General features: G+C 38.5%; 1 protein-coding gene across 6 annotated transcripts in view; it reads right to left on the reverse strand.

Annotated features, from left to right (window-relative positions):
• The window catches only part of ASB5 (ankyrin repeat and SOCS box containing 5), a 41,258-nt gene that overhangs the window by 4,961 nt on the left and 14,937 nt on the right, over window positions 1-21,360 (reverse strand). For 2 of the 6 annotated variants that reach the window (XM_055795960.1, XM_055795959.1), the window contains exons 4-5: window positions 2,419-2,498; window positions 1,199-1,306 (exon numbers count right to left, since the gene is read on the reverse strand). In XM_055795960.1, coding sequence (XP_055651935.1) covers window positions 1,199-1,306; window positions 2,419-2,498 — 188 coding nt within the window. Of the gene's footprint in view, window positions 1-1,198; window positions 1,307-2,418; window positions 2,499-5,736; window positions 5,952-11,109; window positions 11,394-21,360 lie in introns of those variants that run through there. The other 4 variants (XM_027785644.2, XM_027785645.2, XM_027785642.1 and 1 more) reach the window with 4 other exon arrangements.

Genomic DNA, 21,360 nt, shown 5'->3' on the forward strand with positions numbered 1-21,360 from the left:
ACACACCAACAACTGAGCAGGATATAATTTTCAAAAATCATTGCGCTTAGCTTGTTTCATTGATACAGAAAATCTACGCTCTGTGTAGTAATGGGGTAACGGGGACCTTCTCGGCACAGCTCTGCCAAGGATGCAAACTGCGTATTAAGTGTCAGAATTATTTGCCATTTTCTTCTGTGGTTTTAATCCCCAGGTTGGAGCGATACTTGACAGAACGGAGGCAAAGCTAACGGTACAGGCTGGCTGTTTTAATTCCAGCTTCACCACCTCACTGGTGAACTGAATATTCCCAAGATGAAAGAATGTGGAGAGAAAACAGGCAAATTTGTGAGGGCTAATAATACTAAAGGAAGGAGCACAGGGATTAAGAGAGGGCTCATTCCAGGACTCTGGCCTTTTCCATGCACCCCCAAACCCACTCAATTAAAAGTACTTACAAAATTCAGATAAGGAAAATGAAATTTGTTCTTATAGTTTTGTCTATAGTATCTGTCAGTTTGTATCTTTAGAATCCTCCTGCTAGCTGAAGTGGAGAGAAATTGGTTTTGGAAACATCTATGTATTTTTCCTTTTTCTGTAATAACAAAGACATTTCCTACATGATTCTCAAAACTGAATTGTAAGGACAATAAATATTTCCATCACAAAGATCAGAGATCTGGGCAGCTACGCATTTGAACTCTGATGTCAGCAGAGATTGTAGTGAAAGTGGTCTGTAAAGTCACGTTTTTGTTTTGGGACAACAGATAGGCTATGTCAGGAATACAGAAAAGAGCCGGTGCTTTTTTGTAGTCAGACCAAAGAATCTTAAGAGCACACAGGTGTAGTGTTTAAAAAAGTCATTCTGGAGATTAAAAGAACAGTCTCCTGCAAGCACTCAAAGCAAGAGGAAACCAGTAGAGGAACACATTCCATACTTTGGAAGAGAAATAACGTAATGAAATTCAGAGAAGGCTGGTGACACGCTGCTAACATTCTCTCCGATTCATTACTCTGTCTCAGTGTCTGACCATCACTTTTCCTTTGATAGCTTTCAGATGGCAGCTTATTGTAATTAAAGGAGATCAACACAACCCATAGGGTGAGTAGAGAAAAATACCAATAAAAATAAAAATAAAAAAATCAAGGAACATATCCTCCTCAGTTAAACCAAGGCTAGCACTGGACTCCATATATAACACAGAAACCCAGCCCTTACATTTGCTCCTGCTTCAAGAAGGATTCTTGCACATCCTACGTGATCTCCCAGGCAGGCTTCATGAAGTGGAGTTACTTGGTCAATTGTTAGTGTGTCTACATTGTACCCCTAAACAAGACATGAATGACATGTAAAGGTCATAGAAAAGCTGTTAACAGTTGTTTCCTCACGCTACTGGTCAAATTAATAGTTTACAATACTCTGAACAGGCTTAAAACTCTGCTTGCAATAAATAAATCTTCAGTGAGCATAAAAAGAATAATCTATCAATGTATCTAACAGAATAGAAGTTGTCCATTCTTTACGTAAAATCAGAAATAGCAATATGATATAGAGGGTAAAAAGAAGATGGAAACAGACTGCTGAGATGCACAGCAATAAGACAATAGGTAACAGACATAAGTTGGAAAATAGTGAATTCCCATTAGTTATAGGGAAAAAAAATTCACTGTGGGGACAATGAAACCCAGGAAGAGGGAGGTTGGTGCATCTCCACTCTTGGTGCTCTTTAAAACTCAACAAGGTCCTGAGTCTATACTGTCCTGTGATTCTATGTGTCTCTGACTTAAGGTCCGAAATATCTAAAGCCATGAATTTTAGCAAGGAATGCACTTCTTAGATTGAGAAAATCACCAAGCCCTTGAAATTTTCTGCAGTAGATGTTGCTTGATTCTTAAGAATGAATAATTGCATCTACTGGCTTTCATCAAATGTATTCTATAACATAATTTTTCAGTATTGTAGTAGCTAATATGACAATACTGTGATTTTAAAATTTAGCAGTTTACAGTCTCTCCCTTTGTTATTAACAAATTATTATTGTTTTAAATCAATATGCAAACCCCAGAATCCTTCAGGGAATCTTCCCTCAACAAGTATCTTCCTGACTAGCTCTATTTACCTGACGGCTTAAAGCAGTGGAACTACATTAACTCATTAACTTACACCATGCAAGAGTGGAAGACTGATACATATTTAGATACAGCTTTGGAAAAAAACACTAGGCGGGGGGGAGTTTTAAAAACATACAGAGGAAATACTTAATAAATTAAGTTAATACTTAAACTTAAATCTTAACATATAAAAAATTCCTAGATGTGTATTGCTCTGAAAAATTCTGAAAAAAGCAAAGCAAAACATACTAAATCTGCATTAATAATCTGTGCTGAGAAATGAAATTAGGTAAAAAATGAAAGCAATTTTAAGAATACAGCCTTCACCTGTGACAATAAAGTCTTTAGAGAAAGAAGACGTCCTTGACTGGCTGCCTCATGCAGAGGTGAGCGATCTGCCCAAGAACCTATATAATAACAACATTTATTGAGTAAACCATAAGAATTAGCAGGGTTTTGGAATGCATAGAATGAAACAGAAATACAACATACAGAATGAAGTCAACTGTGCCATGAAATCAATTTTTTTCTCTTTAGAGACTGTATATCAAATGATCAGTTTCTAGAAAATAAAACCCGTTTTATTATTAACTGTAAACATCTCTAATCAATTATTATGTGATACAGAGAACAAAATACCGATATATTGATTTCAGTAATCTGATTTAATAAATTCATCAATTACCATATTTCCCACTTCTATTCTTGCATTGTTCATTAAAAAAAACCCAACAAAACACAAACCCCATTTATTTTTACAGTTGGCATATAGAAATTTATATTCTTCTTAAGGAAAATGATATTTGAACTTAAACCAGACATAAACCTGCCCGAAAAAGTCCTTAAAAAGCTGATGTATGTGAAGATCAATATGGAAATCCTTATGTATGATAAGCTACTACAAACTGCAAGGAGAGAAATACAGTGAGAATTACACTAAAAAAGGTAGCTATCATAGAAATACGGTATTAAATCTAACTTCCCATTCTACTAGGCTCTTAGGGCTAAAGGTTTGGCATTTACTTTCATTTATTTATCACCCCAAAAAAAGAAAGGGGAGGAAAGAAACCCAACAACCGCCCTGCCTTCCCCTCCTGCCCTAACCCCCAGCCAGGCCCCAGCGTCACCCTGTGGCTCTCGCGGAGGAGCCTGCCCTTCCCTCTGGAAGGCTGGCCACGGACAGTCTTTGATCCCTTTTTGATTTGATCAGATCCCTTCTCGCCAGACGGGGCTGCAGGCACGGCCGAAGCCCGTTGTATGACTCTTGCAAATCAAGTTTTGAGAGACTGCGCAAGGAAGAACTAGCGTCAAAAGATATTATGAATTACCAGTATTTATTCCTGTAAGAAGAATATCAGTGGAACTGTACAATGCTAACACAATCACTCGTGAGTTCTAGCAAGGCCCCCAAAATCCCTGAAAAAATGCGAAGAGAATTAGCCGAGTACGATCACTCAGTATCAATCAGATGAACCTCCCGCGTCTGACACTGTGGGTTGCAATGGACTAGGACTGCCTGCAACGCCAGGTCCCGCGTCTGAGAGACAAAGCGGTGAATTGTGAAGGGAAAAGCTATTGCACAGTCACTGGCAACCATCAGTCTAAGCTCTAAGGAAACTACTCAGTAGAAAGAGACCGTTTCTGCTTCATATTGGAGCCCTTTTCCGTCCACTAGCCTGTTTCTGAAAGTACACTTTGAGTTACAATTACCACCACCCTGCAATCACACAAAGAGTGACCAAAAAGATGAAGACTGCTCAGCCTGAAGAGAAATCGGGCCATAGTTAAAAACATGAAATAGTGCACATACAGAAATTGAGGCAAACCCTCCATTTTCCTTGAGGTATTAGTGAATGAAACTTACTCAGATGTAAGACTGCATCTTCTCACAGAACATCTAACTCCACTATGGGACTCAGTACTACTGGATGCTATTGAGATCAAACCCAGCAAAACAAAAGCACATCTGAGTATTTAAATTATCATGAGACTACATAAAACTGATCGCAGAAGTTAAAAAATACAGGAGATTAAAGATTTGTAAACCTGATCTTAAAAATGCATGGAGATTTCTATTATGTCAGGGTATGCAGTACCTGTGAAGCAACTTGTACTCTTTCATCTGTGGGAGCGGATGAACCATAAGCAAAACTCGGCTTCCAAAACTCTTTCAGAACTATTTGCACTAAGCTCTGATCATCTGTATGTGCACATTTATGTACGTGCACACACATCATTCCCTATAATTTATACTTGAGGTTTATTAAATGTAATACTTCACAATTCTTATTGCTCGTCAGCTAAAAGAATTACAATTACAGCTAAAAGAAAGCCACACACAAAGCGACTGGGATTTTAAGAGGTATTATACTACAAAATCTGAGCTCAGAAATCTTAAAGTGACCTGATTTTGATAAAACATAATTTTTTCTGTCTTCCCAGTAAGCTCAGGTATATTTATCCTATTGTAGGTTGGATGTGTGCAATTACTATGAGAATTTTGCTCAATGTTTTCCTTCTTCGGTAGTAGTCTGAACAAGCATGTGAGTCGTTTAATTCAAACGAGTTAGATAGGTTAAGTTCTCCTGCTGGCAGCTGCAAAGGATTCTTCAAAAATAATTAAAAGCTGCATTTAGTAGCTACTTTTGAAATTTTGTTCCCCTGTCTCTACAGATGAGAACTTCTCTCTCGACAGTTTATCCTACTCCTAAATTAAGAGGGGAAAACCCCCCAACTATTACATAGAAAAACATCTAATAAAATTGTGTCATAAAGTTTTTGTGCCTGTTAAATACATTCACACTTTGGACATTTTTGTAGCTGTGTCTCTAAACAAGACAAAGATGCAGGTGCAAAGCAACATTTTTTCCCCACCTTTCTTTCCTTCACCTCCTTCCCTGTTAGATTGCTCAGAAGAATGTCTGTTAATGTCATTACTCCAGTGACATTTGAGAATCATATGATGCCATATACCACCGTGAGCTCTGTTTTGCACCTAGGCACACCTTATCTCCCTGTCTTCATGTAAAGGCATCCAGCAGCTAGCTGTTTCTGCTAAACCCATTAAATACAAAACGCTTGTATCATTTTCTACTAGAAATAAAATCTATAAGCAAAATGCTGCAGAAATATTTTATGCAAACAAAGTTTGGAAAACCCCCTCCACATTCCAACCGATTTATCAGTAAACATCGTAATTCATCATTAAATACCACAGGGACAAGAATATATTCAAAACAAATATGTACCATAACTAAACATCAAGGGTGTCTTAAAATAAATTGTCTAGATTGTTGCTAATCTACAAACTTGCTATGCCTCTCACTTGGAAAGCATTAACAAGCATATAAACGAGGACATTTTTTTCATTAATTGTTGCCTGTAACAGCAGTATTAGCAAACATAGTCTATTCCAAAACTGTTAATGCAATAATTCCCTACCGATGTCGCCTCTGACAGATGCTGAATACAAAGTATCTCTAACTATATTTAGAAGCCACATTAGTTCCAAGATCTCTAGTGTATGGTTTACCAGGAAGGGCAGCCTGCATTGCTGTGTAAAAACTAACGTGAAAGAATAAATATATTCACTGCATTAACAGGCAAAATTAAAAAAAAAAATAATTACAAAGTATCATACAATACCTAAATCTCCATCTCCCCATGGCACTTCCAGCCAATTGCAATTACAAATCCTACTCATTTCTTTCAATCTGGAAAATAAAAAAAAAATTTACAAAAAATATCTGTTTATGCTAGTCGGACCTGTTCTTAATGCACTCGAGCTATGTTTGGAAGGAGATCAGCAGCTCACTGTAATATGAACTTTCACCCTTCAGCAAACACAGCTTTGAAGATACGAACATATACAAGCTGCCAGGTTCTTATGATAAAGGACTGTGGCCCTTCTTGTTCATTTTTCACATATTTTTTTTTTTTAACAGAACAATTTTTCAAAGTGCCAGTATCTGTGCATTTGCTTTCCAAGACAGATTAACTGGAATTTCAACTCAAGAGGACCTCAGTGAAATCAGGAGAACCACAAGCTGAATAAGAACTGCAGGACAAACTCTCCCTTACTTAACCTCATGCAACAAGACACATAGTTTTGTACCTTCAAAACCCAGTATTAGTATATAGATTTGTAAGGGAAGCACTGCCAAATGCTCCTGTGTTGTTTTACTACTTATTTATAATATACTTATTAAAAAAAAAATAAGCACAGATACCCTGAAATGTTTCAAATGCTATTTGACTGCCTCAATTGCCTTCTAAACAATTCTTTGGCTGTAAAACAGGGGTTTTGACAACTATTCTCAGCAGTGAAAATCCCCCAAACTGGGGATTTGCAATTCTGACTTTGATCCCTAAGTCATCAGTGTTCTTTTCTTCATGTTTTCCTACAGACTACACTCTTTTACATCTACCTGCAATTACCTGTAAGTCATTCCTGCAGTGATGATCATAGTAGTGAAATACTAAGTAAAAATATTTTCATAAGTCATTAACTCCAGACATCCCATCCCTTTCTTTTTATTTCTAAAAAGTTGTGTTGTCTTCAAAAAAAAACCCCAAAAACACCACAACCAAAAACAAAAACAAAGACACCACCACCACCACCACCCAACCAAAAATAATTTTTAAAAAAATGGATTTTCAAAACAAGGAGGAGTGGAAATGAATGGAAGTCTTCTCACTGACTTCACCAGGAGAAGATTTATGCCAAGGCTTAGCACTTTAGAAAAATACTGCTCGAAGAGTAAACAGGTGGTGTCCCAGTGCTCAGAGGAAGCAGCAGCATCAAAGAAGAACTGGAAGTAGAAGCCGCCACAGTTCATTAGTGGGAGAGGAGAAACACAGGTCATTTGGAAAGTGCTGTAGCTAATATTTATTTCTGCCAAACCAACAAATGCTATGTATGAAGCTCATCACTGTTACCTTTTATTCCCGAAGATGTATTGAGCATTTCAGTTTGTGACAACTGAAGAATCAATCAATAATTATAACAGAAAAACTCTGTAACATTATAGTTCCAAGATCAATGGACTCGCTTGACTTCAGTTGTTAAAAGTGGCTGGTATTTTGTATATGTAATTAAGTTCTAACAGATTTTTACGGTGGCACTATAAAATTACCCATCTGTCTTAAGCCCTTGCAGGATAAAGAAGTGTGTCAACTACTTAATTGATACCTGATGATAAAAACTATTGAAAAAAATCTCAAGTCAAGGATTTAAAAGTTAAGAAATGCATCTGGGGTGCTTCACTACTCTGATTAGATATGACCAGAAAAATAGAAGCCACTTCCTTTTAACAAATGAAATTCTACCGAGGAGCTCCAAAATAATCAGAATTTAGGCTAGAGATTATTAAAATATGCCTGAGAGGGAAGACGTAGTTCAAGTGGCATTTAAATATTTCATTTTCATATTTCAAATAATCTTTCGTTTCATTTGACTGAAAATTATGTAACAATATGTACACATAAATATATAAACAAATGCATGAAAAATAACAAAACCTTGATTCGTTCAAACCAATATTATTTCTATTGGTAGACTTCCAAAATTTGGGGATTTCATTTCATTTCATGCAAATGCCCACAATTTCCTATTCTTGAAAACCATCAAAACAAACCCACCTTCCCACACAGCTCTGTTTACGATGCACCAACATTACATCACCACACATCAGTTTTGCCATTGCACTGTTGTAATTCAGTGAATGTGTTAGCATTCAAATTGTTGTCTGTCTCCGTATCTAGCAAGATCTCTCATTTTTTAAGACATGCTAACCAAACTATAAACTGACCGTAATTATTAATGTTATATTGCCTTTTTCATGGTGTTTCCCCCCCAAAAAAAGAATACTTCAAAACCCTTGCTGAATCTATCCTCATAACATCATCCATTCATACTACTTTATAACTAAGGAACCACAAGACAGAAATTTTTAATGCCTAAATTGTAAACCCAATCTAATAGCTTATTTTATCCAGAGTACGTGAGCATTAGGGTGTGCACTGAAAGCATAGTTTAATTATGGTTATGAGAGCTTTGAGCTTCTGAAATTTCAGCCTTAGATAATAATAACTATGATCAGTCAAGAAGCTTTTAGGTTAGGTGACTGGTCTTAAAACACACAGGTGCCACAGCAAAAAACAAGAACAGAATCTGCTTTTAGGGACAGTTAACGTTAACTCTTTTTTTTCCTACAATACACTACATGTCTTCTAACCATTGCAACATACAGAAAAACAGAGGGTGGATTTTTTTCTAAGTATAAGCCTAACACATTCGCAGAACATCATCCATCTTGCACATCAAAGGAAGCAGGGGCTTTGTGGAAAAGCACTGCGTGTGACTGTGCTGTCAAATAGGGGGTTGTAATACACTGGAGGGCCAAGTCAGCGTGGCACAGGCAACAATATTGCAAGAAGTCCTAAATTTTGAGTACTTTGGCGTTGCAATTTATTGTTGCAAACTTTTTACACAGAAACATGAGCCACTAAAATGTATTAAAAACCCTAAAAATCCCACAACAGCAACATCCAAGCATAGCTCGCTTGGTTCCCAAGAGAAGCCACGTCACGCTGCGTGAAGGCATTGCTAATGACGATGGCAGCGGCCGCAGCAGTTGCTGCTGCTGGCTCTGTGCCGAGCCTTGCACATGCTGGAAGAAGCGTGTCAGGCCCCTTCTCCCATCACATGAAAGCAGAGTCACAACTCCCCTGCCTGTTGCTCACGTACAGTTTGTTTTTTCCATCTTCTCAAAGGATAAGCAACCGGCTGGATGCTTTTCTAGCTCCAAGGAGCTTGCAAGATCTGTGTGCCATGGCCAGAGCGCCAAGGTGTAAAATCATGTCAACTGTAAATTCATTAATCTGTTAGACCCCCGTCAGATTTGATTTGAGTACGCAGAGCAGCTGGTAGCACTCTTTGGCTGTTGTCATTTCCTCGGACAAGTCACTAAAACAAAGTAAGGGTTTTTCAGTGGCCTTTTCAACAGACCTCACCTTACCAGAAGGTGACAGAAAAGGCATATGGACATTCTGAGCTGAGTTCGGACTCTGAAGGAATTTTGCCTGGAATAATTTTGCTCCTCAAGTGCACTTTTGGCCTTAATCCAGACTGCAAGCAATTTCCCCCAAGATGTGCTCAGAATTCTCCGTATTTTCCCAGCCTGCCAGGCAGCGAATGCAGTGTGTGGCCTCAAAAGCAGCACCCAGCTGGGCAGCGCAGCTGGGCCTTGTGTGCTGATTTTTGCCACATCCAGGAGATTTTGGTAAAATACCCTGGTCGTGGACCCTCAAGCCAGCAGGCTGAAGACCTTTTCCTATAGCCTGACTCTACCCTTTCACCCTTGTGCCAAATCTTATCATGACATATTCCACCCCTGCATCACTTTTAGTCCATTTTACGCTCTGCATATGTAATGATACACGGCATTGCAGTGTGAGTGAGTTCCTTTGCTCTGCAAGGGTGCCTGAGGAACAAAGTCAGGTTTGGACACCTCCACGGATGGTATTAAATATACCTGTTATTCAGGTGAACTGCAACAACCAGAAGCTTCAGCTGCAACAGGAACCTCTCAGTACTTCAAGATGTCCATCAATAAATACAGACACCCTGTCTGGCTACCACCAAGAGGCTGTAAGTAGCCGGACCATGTTGAAGATGGATTCTTCAGAAAATTTTACTTTCCATATTTTGCTGTGATTTTGAAAATTTCAAAACTTGGCTGCCTATGGCTATTTCTTTCTAAGAACAGCAAAAGAACTTAACTCTGAACCGTATCAAGGAGTGGTTACTGCTAACATTGATACACTTCTGTAAAATATCTTTTCAGTCTCAGGGAGCATGTCTTGGTTTTTTGGGAACTACTGACCTCACGAGCTGAAAATGTTACTATGGGTCAGGAAACCTTAGCCCAAACAGTGAACAATGTGAAGGTAAAACATACACTGCATATTAAAACTGCTGAATAAATATAACCTTACAGTACCATTGCACCCAGTTACTTCAGAAGCTATGGTAATTGTTGCTTAAACTCTTGAGTATTGCTTAATTCTAAAACTGGCAGTGCTGGAAATTAGGCAAGGTATTTTAAGAATAACTCTGATTCCTATAACATATAGCTACGTTTTACATAGTAAATTTAGAATTATTTTTATGCACAATATATCAGATCTCTCTTTCCTGTCTCCTCCTTTCCTTGTTTTTAATTTGGTATCATAATATCACTGATTTTAAGTTTGATTTCCTTATTTTCTTTTTTGTTTCACTCTAAGCCTTATGATATGGTCAATATTAATTGGAATTATGATCACTCAGAAAAAACTGCTATTAGACTCTTGCAGTTACTCAAAGCACCCTTTTACACACTTGAATTATGAAAAAAAATAGGGAAATGCGGCACAAACAATAGCATTGTTAAACACTTAATGACAGAGTTTGTTCCTCATTGCTGAAAACGTCAGTGTCTAGCAAATTAAATACCTCCTAAGTACTTCTCTATGCAAACCCTTAAAATTGTAATTTTGTCTTAAGTATTTCAGTACAGGACAATAACTATCACCCGTAGTTCCTCCATTGCCTCCTATTTCAGCTACCTATAAATTTCTTTTGATATTAAAGTTATACGTAAAGCTTACTCCTCCCCCTCCTTTCATTTCCCAGTTCCCTGTCGTAAACAATTAGCCTTCAGTATCCAGTTACCATGTGACAGGACAGCAAAAGTCAGGGTAAGTCAAGCCTTAAACACTTGCATAAAACAAATAGGGCAGATAAACAAGAAAAGGTATTTTAGATCAGCTGATAAGAGTGCAGAAAGAACAAAAATAGCTTTAACGCCCTTGTATTAACCCATGCAAGACAAGAAAGTGCCACTAAAATAAGCATGCATTTATATTACAGCTAAAAGAAAACCACCCAAAAAGCAGTTTAGAGCTAGAACATCACAAATTGGGTCAGCTTAGCATATTTCAGTACACAGTTTCTGAAATGGCTGCTATACCAACCTTGGCTGGTCAGAATACCCCAGCTAGCTTTTCGTTTCGCAGGACACTCCCCTATACTTTCTAGGCGTCTTTTGGGGAGATTCTGGCTTCTCTGAACAGCAGTGTTTGTTGTCATTATTTGTTTCTCGAGGACAGCCTGTCTGTCATTGGTGCAGGTACTCTGGTCTGATGAACGTCCACAAATGGATTTCTACTACCTTTTTTTCCCCCTTTCGCTTTTTCACAAAGGATCTTGCTGTACTTACTGTAGAATGGCTACAACACTGAAATCCATTCAGTAACATTTACTAGCTTGGACTAGTGAGTACATAGTGGGGGAAGGGAAGGACTGCTCTAGCATTTTCTATTTTTAAAGCAGAGACAGAATCAGCTTAGCTACAGCATGAGTCTTAACTATTTACATGATTTAAATGGAAAGAAGGTGTTAATATTTGTAATCATTTAACCAAAAAGGAAACAGATTCTTAAAGCGTAACTATTCAATGCTTTGTTGTTTGAATAACAAGCAACCTAAAACAGAAAAACTAGACCTGTTTTGTCAGAAAGGCAATTATTTTTATAATAGAAACAATAATTATGACTTCATCAGGCTTTACTCATATATAACTTGCAGTTAAGAGAGATTTTGGACTTCAGAAGAATCCATAAGACTATGAAGCACTTCTGCATTTTTGTGGCTCGGTGTTTTTTTCATATGTTTTTTTTTTTATTTATTAGGGGACAAGGTTCCCTACAGATGTCAACTAGAAACTACATCCTGAAAAAATTAAAAGCATGGTTTGACTACCAAACAAAATAAAAATTCACTGGTTATTTTGAGAATCTGATCCCATTATGAAAGTAAGGCTGTGGTCTTGTCAGGAAAAGCACAAGTCAATATTCTTTTAAAATAGTAACAAAACCAAGGGTGACCACCTAGTGGTAGAATATTTTTTTTTGTTTGTTACTGTGTATCATGCTGACACTATACAACAGAAATCTGCAGGGAGAAGCAATCCATGATAAAATTCCAGCATGGATAAAGAGGACAGTGATTTCTCTGTACTAATAATATGTTCAGATGCCACCTTTACCTTCCTGTCACTTCCTTCTAGTACCCCCTCGCTATCCTCTTCTACTGACACAAACCCAAAACATTTGTAGAGTTTTTAAAAGGAAATTAATATTACTATTACTAAACCCAGAAATTAAATTCTGGGTTTCATTAATACTCCTCCTTTCAGATACCTGAGAAAAATTAATCCCTAAAATGTTGAAATAATACACAGGCATTTAATGACATTTTCTATATCCCTCTTGTTTTCCTTTAAGAAAAAACCAGAGGCAAGCTTAGCGTTAGGTAGGGCGAGGGGAAGAAGGAGGAGCTGCTGCAAATTTCACCTTGAAATTACAGCACAGGAGAACTGCCCTGCTGGAACGGCACTACTCTTGACAGAACAGGAGCAGGTGGGCTAACGCTACTCTCCCCAGAGAGAACAAAACTGCACTCTCCCAGACGTTTCGCTGCTTTCCCTTGTTTTCTTCAGGTTTTATTCAGGTGAATGAACCAGAATATCTCACAGACTGAAATAAGCACTTCAGCAATCAGACTCTGCAAGTGGGTCTTGCACAGAGCTTTCGCAAAAGGGCTCATTATAAAAGGGCACATTCTAAATATATCACTTTAATAGTAGAATTACTTTTTAAATTGCAGTGTTTTCTTCAAGTGAATAAATACTGGAAGGTATTTATTAATTAACAGGAAAGCTTACTAAGGACGTGTATACATGCGTCTGTATCAGCAAGATATCAGTACTATTCTCCAGGTGAGCAATAACCAAGGACAATTTCTGCACTTGCTATGGCTGTGAGGCTCATCTCAGTTTTACACTTCCCTTCCTTTCGGAATGGAATCCCAGGAGGTGGTGGTGAGGATCAAGATCAAGGAAAGCATCTGGCACTGCAGGGCAGGGATTGACAGTGGGCTGGGAAGACAAGACCTACATGTTTTTGTAGGAGTTTTGTGGGTGAGGTGGTCAGCTGAGAATGAAGCTGGGTCCTTCTAGAGGAGTGGTACAAACCTGGAAGTAGTTCATACAACTTGCTTTCCACAGATATTCCAGCCCCCATCCTCTCTTGTTTTTCTGAGGGGTGTGACTTGCAGGAGCAACGAAAGCAGCAGACCCACAGAGAGCTGCCACAGCTTCAGAGGCAGGCCCCGGGGAGCCAGCAGCACCTGCTCACTTTCAGCTAGAGAACTGCAGAGGAAGCAATGAGCTACCAATAGGGTTAGACCACCCTCAAAATCCGCCACCCTCAAGGCAAGGGTACTAGAAGTATCTCTATTCCACAGACACTTGCCACTCATTAAGTTACTTTGAATACTTTGGAGGACATCAGAATGCAATGTATGAAGATATGCACTACCTTTTTCACGCTTTAAAGAAGGCAAAGTTTATACCATTCAGGTCTCTAGAAGCACCTTTTGACTAAATTCTGCTAGGTACATATGTTGAAGCTCCAGGCAAAAGCCATTTAAAAGTCCTACTAAACCAGTACATAAGCAAAAGTTGTTTTTTTAAAAAAGTGAAAGCTAGGCCAACATCAGGTATCAGCTGGAAACGTACTAAAAATATACTTGAGATGTTGATATAAAGAGGGGATGAACACACAGGTAAAACTATGGAGTAAGACTGAAGAACTCGGTATTTCAGCGTCACCTCTGATTTGGAACCGCTACGTGATCTTCCTCAAGTCAGCCATCCATGCACTGGGTTACGTTAGCTACAAACCAAAAATCAGTCTCTCTCAACTTCATTAGGTAATAAAACCATTAACATTTGAAACTGTTCTTCAGACTTTTCTCTACAAAAGACACTCAAGTACTTCCAAAATCTGCCAGAAAACCTATCACAGAAAACTAAGTAGATATCCAAGCACATAGAAAATACAGTAGGCCATTATTTTCCCTGCCCTGGCACACAAGCAATTAGGGAGAGTATTTAGATTGTAGTTACTCGTGGAAGCAATGCAGCTACCGGCAAAAAAGCAGCCAGAGGGAAGGGGCAGACACTACAGTCTGAGAGTAAGGGAACTGGAGGATTTCATTGATGAGTTTGGAATTCTGACTTAATTTAGCTTCAAACAAGCTTCAAATAAAACACTACGTTGCATTTCACTAATAATTAGCTCTATTCGACTTCTATAACACAGGGGAAAAATCATTAAAGGAAACTGTCAAGTGATTTTCTTCACGATCTTTATTTATCCAGATTTTTATAAAAAGAAATGTCAGGACAGTTTCAGCATTTCTATATCAGCAAATAGCTCTGAGTTTACAGGGGCCGCAGTTCTTACAGGTGGGAATGAAAATAGACAAATATTGTTGATCCTCCCTTTCAGTGGGGAACTCATTCTATTTTGAAGAATGTTCTTAAGGCAATAAAGATGCAGTTGTGATAACACACACACACACAAATGTGATAATGAAAACAAGGACAAGAAAAACCCCACACCCTTCAACACATGGTTCAGCCCAATGCAATGCAGTCCAAACTCCAGTAACAACCATTTATGTTATCAAAAATCTGACAAAATTGCACTATTTTCAAATGTCACGGATCAGCGTCTTGTGCGCCACCCTCCTCAAGCTAGCCAGCTGAGGTGCCACCTCACCTCTCAAGCTGTTCTGTACTTTCAGATTCACTCCACTTTTACGACCCGGATTATTAAGGGGTCACAGTGACTGCACAGAATGTGTCACACGACATTCTGGAACAGGACCAGAAACTGCCCCTTCCTGCTGACGTGATCCACAGGCTACAGCCATGACGTGACAGACAGGCTCCCTGAATCTCAGTGCCAGTACCCCAAGAGCTGTCAATCATTTGACATTGGCGGAAACAAACCAGCAGCGACCCTGAACATTTCTCCCTGCAGCAGAAGCCAAGACGAAGCAAATTTCAGAAATAATTACAGAAAGGTGGTTACTGACAAAAACGGAGCATCCTAAAAGGCCACAGGGGCCACTGTTACATCCTGCAGTGCTGGCTCAGTGCCAAGGAACTTAAATGCAGCATAAAAGCACAATGATAAAGCTCTAACAGCAGGACAGGGAAAGGACTGGAACAACTTTTTTTAAAAACCAGATTTTTAAACATAATTAGTGATGTTATGTCACTAGCAGTCAATGAGAAGCTTAGGCATTACCCAGGTGTCACCAACCAGTTCTCTGTCCTCCCAGTTTTGACAAATGCCAGGAGATACACAGATAATACTTAACAGTCATTAGTTATTTAAGCATAAAATGACATTTCTCTTCGCCACTGTAAGCACTAAAAAAACCCAATACACCCTCCTACTCTTTATACAGTATCATCACTGTGTCTTAGCTGGAAATCCAAATTATTATTATTAAGGTAGCAACAGCATGGATGGCTAGTGATTTTCCTACCTCTCCTCCTGAGATTTTTACAGTAGTTAGGCCTTGTATCCTTGGATGCTGGGAATCAGAATGGAAGGTTGAGAGAAGATTTAAACTTCTGGTACGATAAAACCTCTGTCTCAGCCCCCACAGAAGTCAAATACGAAACAACAATACATTTACTACATTTCTTGGCTTGTGGATTTGCAGTATGTACCCAACAGACCTCTTCACACAGACAGGCAGTGGTAACAGAATATTTGCTAGGGTGAGCTAAAGTAAAACAAATCACAGCAGTCACGCCGATGAATCTGGCCAAATCAGTTACCAAGCAGGCCTGGTCTTCAGATACTGACAGAGAAGACAGACAAGGCATGAGACCAGTGGTTGGCATGGGGGAGGTATAGAGCACCACAGAGTAAATCTTCAGCCCATTACTATGAGAGAACAGCCATAAAGAGAGAGATCATACCTATTGCCAGAAAGACTCTAGACATAGCAGGGAATAACATCCACTAGTGCAACAGATGCAGCATGCCATAATGGATTTATGACCAACCAGCCAGCATTGCTGCGGTCATGAGTAGAGCTCAGCACTTAGGCATGCAAGGCATTCCCCTGAAGCCGTCATCATCTAACCCTGGCAGAAGTTCACTCGCTGCTTGCCTGCATTGCAAATGTTTGAGAACATCCCCTACAAGAAAGGGGTGTGAACAGCAGGACCCTGGCCATAACAAGTCTATAGCTGAGGGAAGGAACATCACCTTAGCGGAGCTATGCTATTTTGGTCTTCCCCTGTGTTCTCACACCCCATCACTGCAAAAAAGACCAGCGCCGATGGTGTGTTTGAGCTTGCCCCACTCCAGTACTGGAGTTCCCTAACAGCTTTTCTTTAACAACAGTTGTCTTTAAGGCTTTGCAGGAGGACTGCTCCAGGATTATCTTTCAGTCTTACTGCGACGTGCCTTTAAAAACCCATGTTTTAAGCTACATCAGAGTTCATAAGGTTTCATTTTGTCCTTGTTTGTAGCTCAAAAGCTTATTATCCATCTAATCCAGAAAAAAAATAAAGAGATCAATTGATGAAGGGGATTTCCTTGTGAGCTAACTTAAGGGTGTGCACATCAAAGCAAGCCAACAGGACCTAGGCTGGTGACAAGTTAGGACCCATCTTCAGAAAAGACACATTACAAGGAGGCACACACAGGCAACACTGACTCTAAAGTACGGCTTGTGGCAATGCTATTCTAAAGGAAGCCCTGACACACAAATACAGATAGGCGTGAAAAAATAACCCACAAAGGAATCCACATGACAGGATATCTCAAGTCGCTTTCAGGGAAGCAAGCGTGCAAACAAAGCTCCAGCATGTATATTCACTAGAAGCTTCTGTAGCCTCAAAGATTTTCTTTAAGGTGAGGGAAGAGTCAATGCTTGCCAGCAGATGTGCCCGGGTTTTGTTGCTGCAAATAAGTCAGAGCTCTGGCCATGCCAGTCTACTTGCATCATATAGCTCTCACCAAAATCCCTTCAAGGTAGATTATGTTCTTCAGAGGAGAATGGCTCTGGTATCTTGCTGATATGTGGTGTCGTTTGCTTCATTCAAGCAGGTGTCTTCTTCAGATTTATTCTGAAGTATGACTCATTTAGCAGTTATTCGTCATACTAGACAAAGTTACTTAGCATATAAGAGGTGATGAGCTCCATTAAAAAAAAAAAACCACACAAAAACCCAAACAAAAACCAACTCCCTTCTGAACTTTCAAAAAAGAACCTTCATGCTATCTTAAGCATTTTTACACCATTAGCTTACCCGTTGCATATGAAAAGCAAATGCTAAATGTGGTGCCTTACACCAAGTGGTATGGTGAATAGGTATGCCGTATAATATTCCTGTCATTACTAAATGAATCTCTATTGTATCCAGGAAGCTAGTAGAGGTCTTATATGGCTTTTATTAATAGAACTGTGATCTCTATGGAATGCAAGTTGAGAAAATGCCTCGTGCCTATCTTCCCTACCTAACAACTGTTGCTGAGTGACATTATCAATTGCAACTTGTTAGAATAAAATAATAGGAAACCTTTGCTCTAATCATTCACTACAGTTCAAAATGTAATCAAGCTTTCCAAACAGCAGATATGTAACAGTGAAACACAGCATTATTTCCTATTTATGAGCTGTATTTAATTGGCCAGTTTCTTGGGTCCACTGAAGCACAGTACAAGAAAAAGAAGGAAACAGAAGGCTTCACGCTCTTTACAAGCCTCATAATCCTGAAAGGAGATGGGGACTCGTCTTGAACTATCGCAATCCCATGGGTGGCTTAATTTAGGGTAATTGGGAATAACTAGTGTACTGAGCATTCCCACCATGCCTGGCCAAGGCAGATACAGCACAGACATGTAGCTTAGAAGTTGCTATGTTCATTCAAGAACAGACTTTTTTTAAAAAAAACAACTTAGAAGAAATCAGGGCATATTCACCTCTCTAGCTTTGCAAAAATAGTATAATATATTTTGAGAAGCTATGCTCAAATACTACAAATGCAAATTCTGCTCTCAAATAACTTTCAAATATTGTGTAGTTACGCATAAAGTGATAATCTATGCATTTTTTTGCAGAGTTAACATGATTAAAAAATAGGGTATTAAAGAAAAAGCATTTTATGTTGTCAGAACTACTTCGCTTGTGCATCAGATCCAGGTATCTGTATAAGTCCATGACCAGTTGTTGTTTATGCTTTATTAACTTCCGCAAAATTATTCGTTCATAAGAAAGTTCCTCAATATCACCTTCTGCTTACAGCTAAAAGCACTTTGACAGTTACTGAGTATCAGGTTTAATTTAGATAAAGTAGACTCTTTTTACTTTATAAAATGTTTATGAATGGGAACTATATCTCCTTCCATAAAGTCTTCTGTATCATCAAAGTATGGCCTCATCCACACAAACCAAGCTCATACCAGTATTTGTTAATAGTTATATCTTACAGACCAAAACCACCTGACAATGAATTAACTCTTCAGATTTGATATACACTTACACTTTGAAATCACTTCATACCACAGCGCTACTACCTCTTCCTAAAGCAACTGAACTATAAAACTCAGCTGAAGGTCCAACTGAGTGCTTGTATATAGAGAGCACTTTCATCATACGACCAGCTAGTTGGTATGGTAGGAAGAGTCTCAAGGTCGCTTTTGATCCTCTATTTGTATCCAGCAACAGCTGTACAAAAGGCTGAGTTATTAACTCTTCACAGGTCTGAAAACACAGTGAGAGAAGAGATCTTACTGTGCAGATCATGGTCACTGCAGATAGCCTGCTAAAGAGCTAATTATACCCAAATTTAATTTGTAAGTTCTTTTTTGTAGGTCATTTTGTAGGGCACAGAATTTTAAAATGGAATAAACATATACATACTATGACTTTTTGCATAAAGAAAGAAATTATTACAATGTTAACTTTTGTGAGTTTTCTAGTGCAATGAATAAACATGTGTTCAAGACAACAAAAAAAGGTAAGCGCCTGAACGTATTTACAACACAGCTATAGTCCCTGATCGCAAAGCACTTGGCTCTGAACAGCTAATCGGTCTCTTTCAATTCAATGGGGCAAGTATGTGTGTATGAGTAAGTGTTTACAAAATGAGTGCCAAAGTTAAAAATAATCCATTAAATGGGACCTTAGAATGGATCCCTTTTTCATTTAATTCTTTATGGCAGTAATACCACTGATTTCACGGAGAAAATAATTAAATTCTGATAATTTATTAAGACAAGGGTGTTTAATTCATTTTAAACAAATGTAAAAGACTGCAGAGTTCTGTCCTGCATTTAGCGCTATTTAGGTTTTTAATATTGTGGATGACAGAATATCGTACTTTTATAAAATCAGTAGATGACAGTGAACTGCAGGTGCTGCAGCTGCTCAGAGGGAAACAATCCAAAACAGATGAGTAAAATGGAGAAATTATCTGATATCAAAAGCATGAAGTTAGCTGAAGGCCAGTATTAAGTATTACACCTAGAGAGAAAAAAAAGCAAACACATAGTACAGCAACTCTGTTTCAACATGGGGTTTATAGGCTACAGACTGTATCCTTAATACTTTACTGTTGGGGTGGTGGGGAGGGCAACAAAAAAAAAGCATCATTCCAGGAGGTATTACATAGGTTATCATATATATGGCATATGACATAACTGTTCCACTTTTATACAACTTATAGTTCAGCTGGGTGTACTGATAAAGTCTCAGCTGGAGCATTCTAACATGGAGAATCAGATATCAATATAGATGTCTACGAACTGTATATGAACTGGCACAAGTCCAAAGGAGAACAACTACAGTAATTCCAAGTCTAAAAAAACAAGAGTTAAGAGGACAGATTGTTAAATCCTTTTTCCTTTCTTCTAGAAAAGACAAAAAGAGTAGAGGTAGGAAGATGCATGGTCATAGTCTTTAAATTGATTACTTGTCATACATGGAGAAAAACTGATAAATACCTTGGTCATATTTTATGTATTTAGTTTGCAGAAACAAAGATTTAGGTAGGTCTTGGGTTGAGTGGGAAGCACTCTAGTGATGAGAATAGTAAAAACTGTAATTGGCTGCATTAGGACGCTGCAGAAATCACTATCACTAAGCATTTTAAAAACAGGTTATCCAAACATTTGCCAGACAACCCATGTGTATTTGATCCTAGAGCATCCAAATTACCTCTGAAGGTGCCTTCCAGCTGTACACAGAAGTTTTACTCAGACTTCATCTCCATAAACAAATTAATGTGCCTTATAATTAGTAGAACTTTTAAACGCACTTCTCTGGTCTTAGCTGATGCTGAACACTGATCTAGTTCTTGTATTTCAGCGCCACACACACAGTGTAATAGTTTCTAATTAATTATAGGGATAACACAGTAGGTTGGCGACTATATAAACGGGAGAGAAAATATTCCTGAAATATTAAGGAACAAAATATGAACTGTTTCACTACTAACATGTAGCAACAAGATCACAGTAGGCAGATGACACAGGTAAAGCTGTCTCCTTGCATTCAACAAAGAACAAGCCACAAAACAAAGTCAGCCAGCTATGAAATGTGTGATCCCTCGGCCTCAAATCCTGTAGCGGCTTGTGTACCTTCGGTCTGATAAAAGGAGTTCCACCAAGTACCACTGCTCAGTACCTAAAATGTCCTCAAGTACACAGGCTTTGTGAAAGAAAGGCTTATTTTTGCTCAAGAGCTCAATTCAGTAAACAATAGCTATGCCTAGTAGCACACTATTTCTAAAGGCTCTTTTCTTCTTCAAAATTACAGCGCTCTATCCTAGCCAAGCCATTATAATAGCAAAAAGTAATTTTGCACTTTTACGAGCAAACTGAAAATACCAACACTAACAGAATTTAAAGAATACATAATTAGGTTAGAATTAGAAAATGAAAACTAACATTTCCTCTAATTTGAATTACTTCTTGAAACACTATAAACTTTAACTAGGCAATGACAGGCTAATTTTCTGTTTGTGGGGTTTTTTTCTGCTGAGGCTTCTCTGTCCGTAAGAGAAAACACAGAACAGGATCACTAACTGGGAGGAAACTCAGTATTTTTATCATTTAATGTTTCAAGCTGTAGCTTCACATTACTTGTTGTACATCTTGATATTCAAACAGGATATTTTGTTACACAGTATCGTATAAACTCTACTGAGGTATCTCTGTACTGTATTTCACAAACGTAAACAAACCAAATCCCACAACATGCTGTGAGTTGAGACAGTAACGTGCCCCCTTTACAAACACAGAACAAAGGAATAGAAAAGATGAGATAAAACAGTAATCTTGAGG

This window comes from Falco peregrinus, chromosome 2 (genome assembly GCF_023634155.1).
Source record: "Falco peregrinus isolate bFalPer1 chromosome 2, bFalPer1.pri, whole genome shotgun sequence".
Lineage (NCBI taxonomy): Eukaryota > Metazoa > Chordata > Aves > Falconiformes > Falconidae > Falco > Falco peregrinus.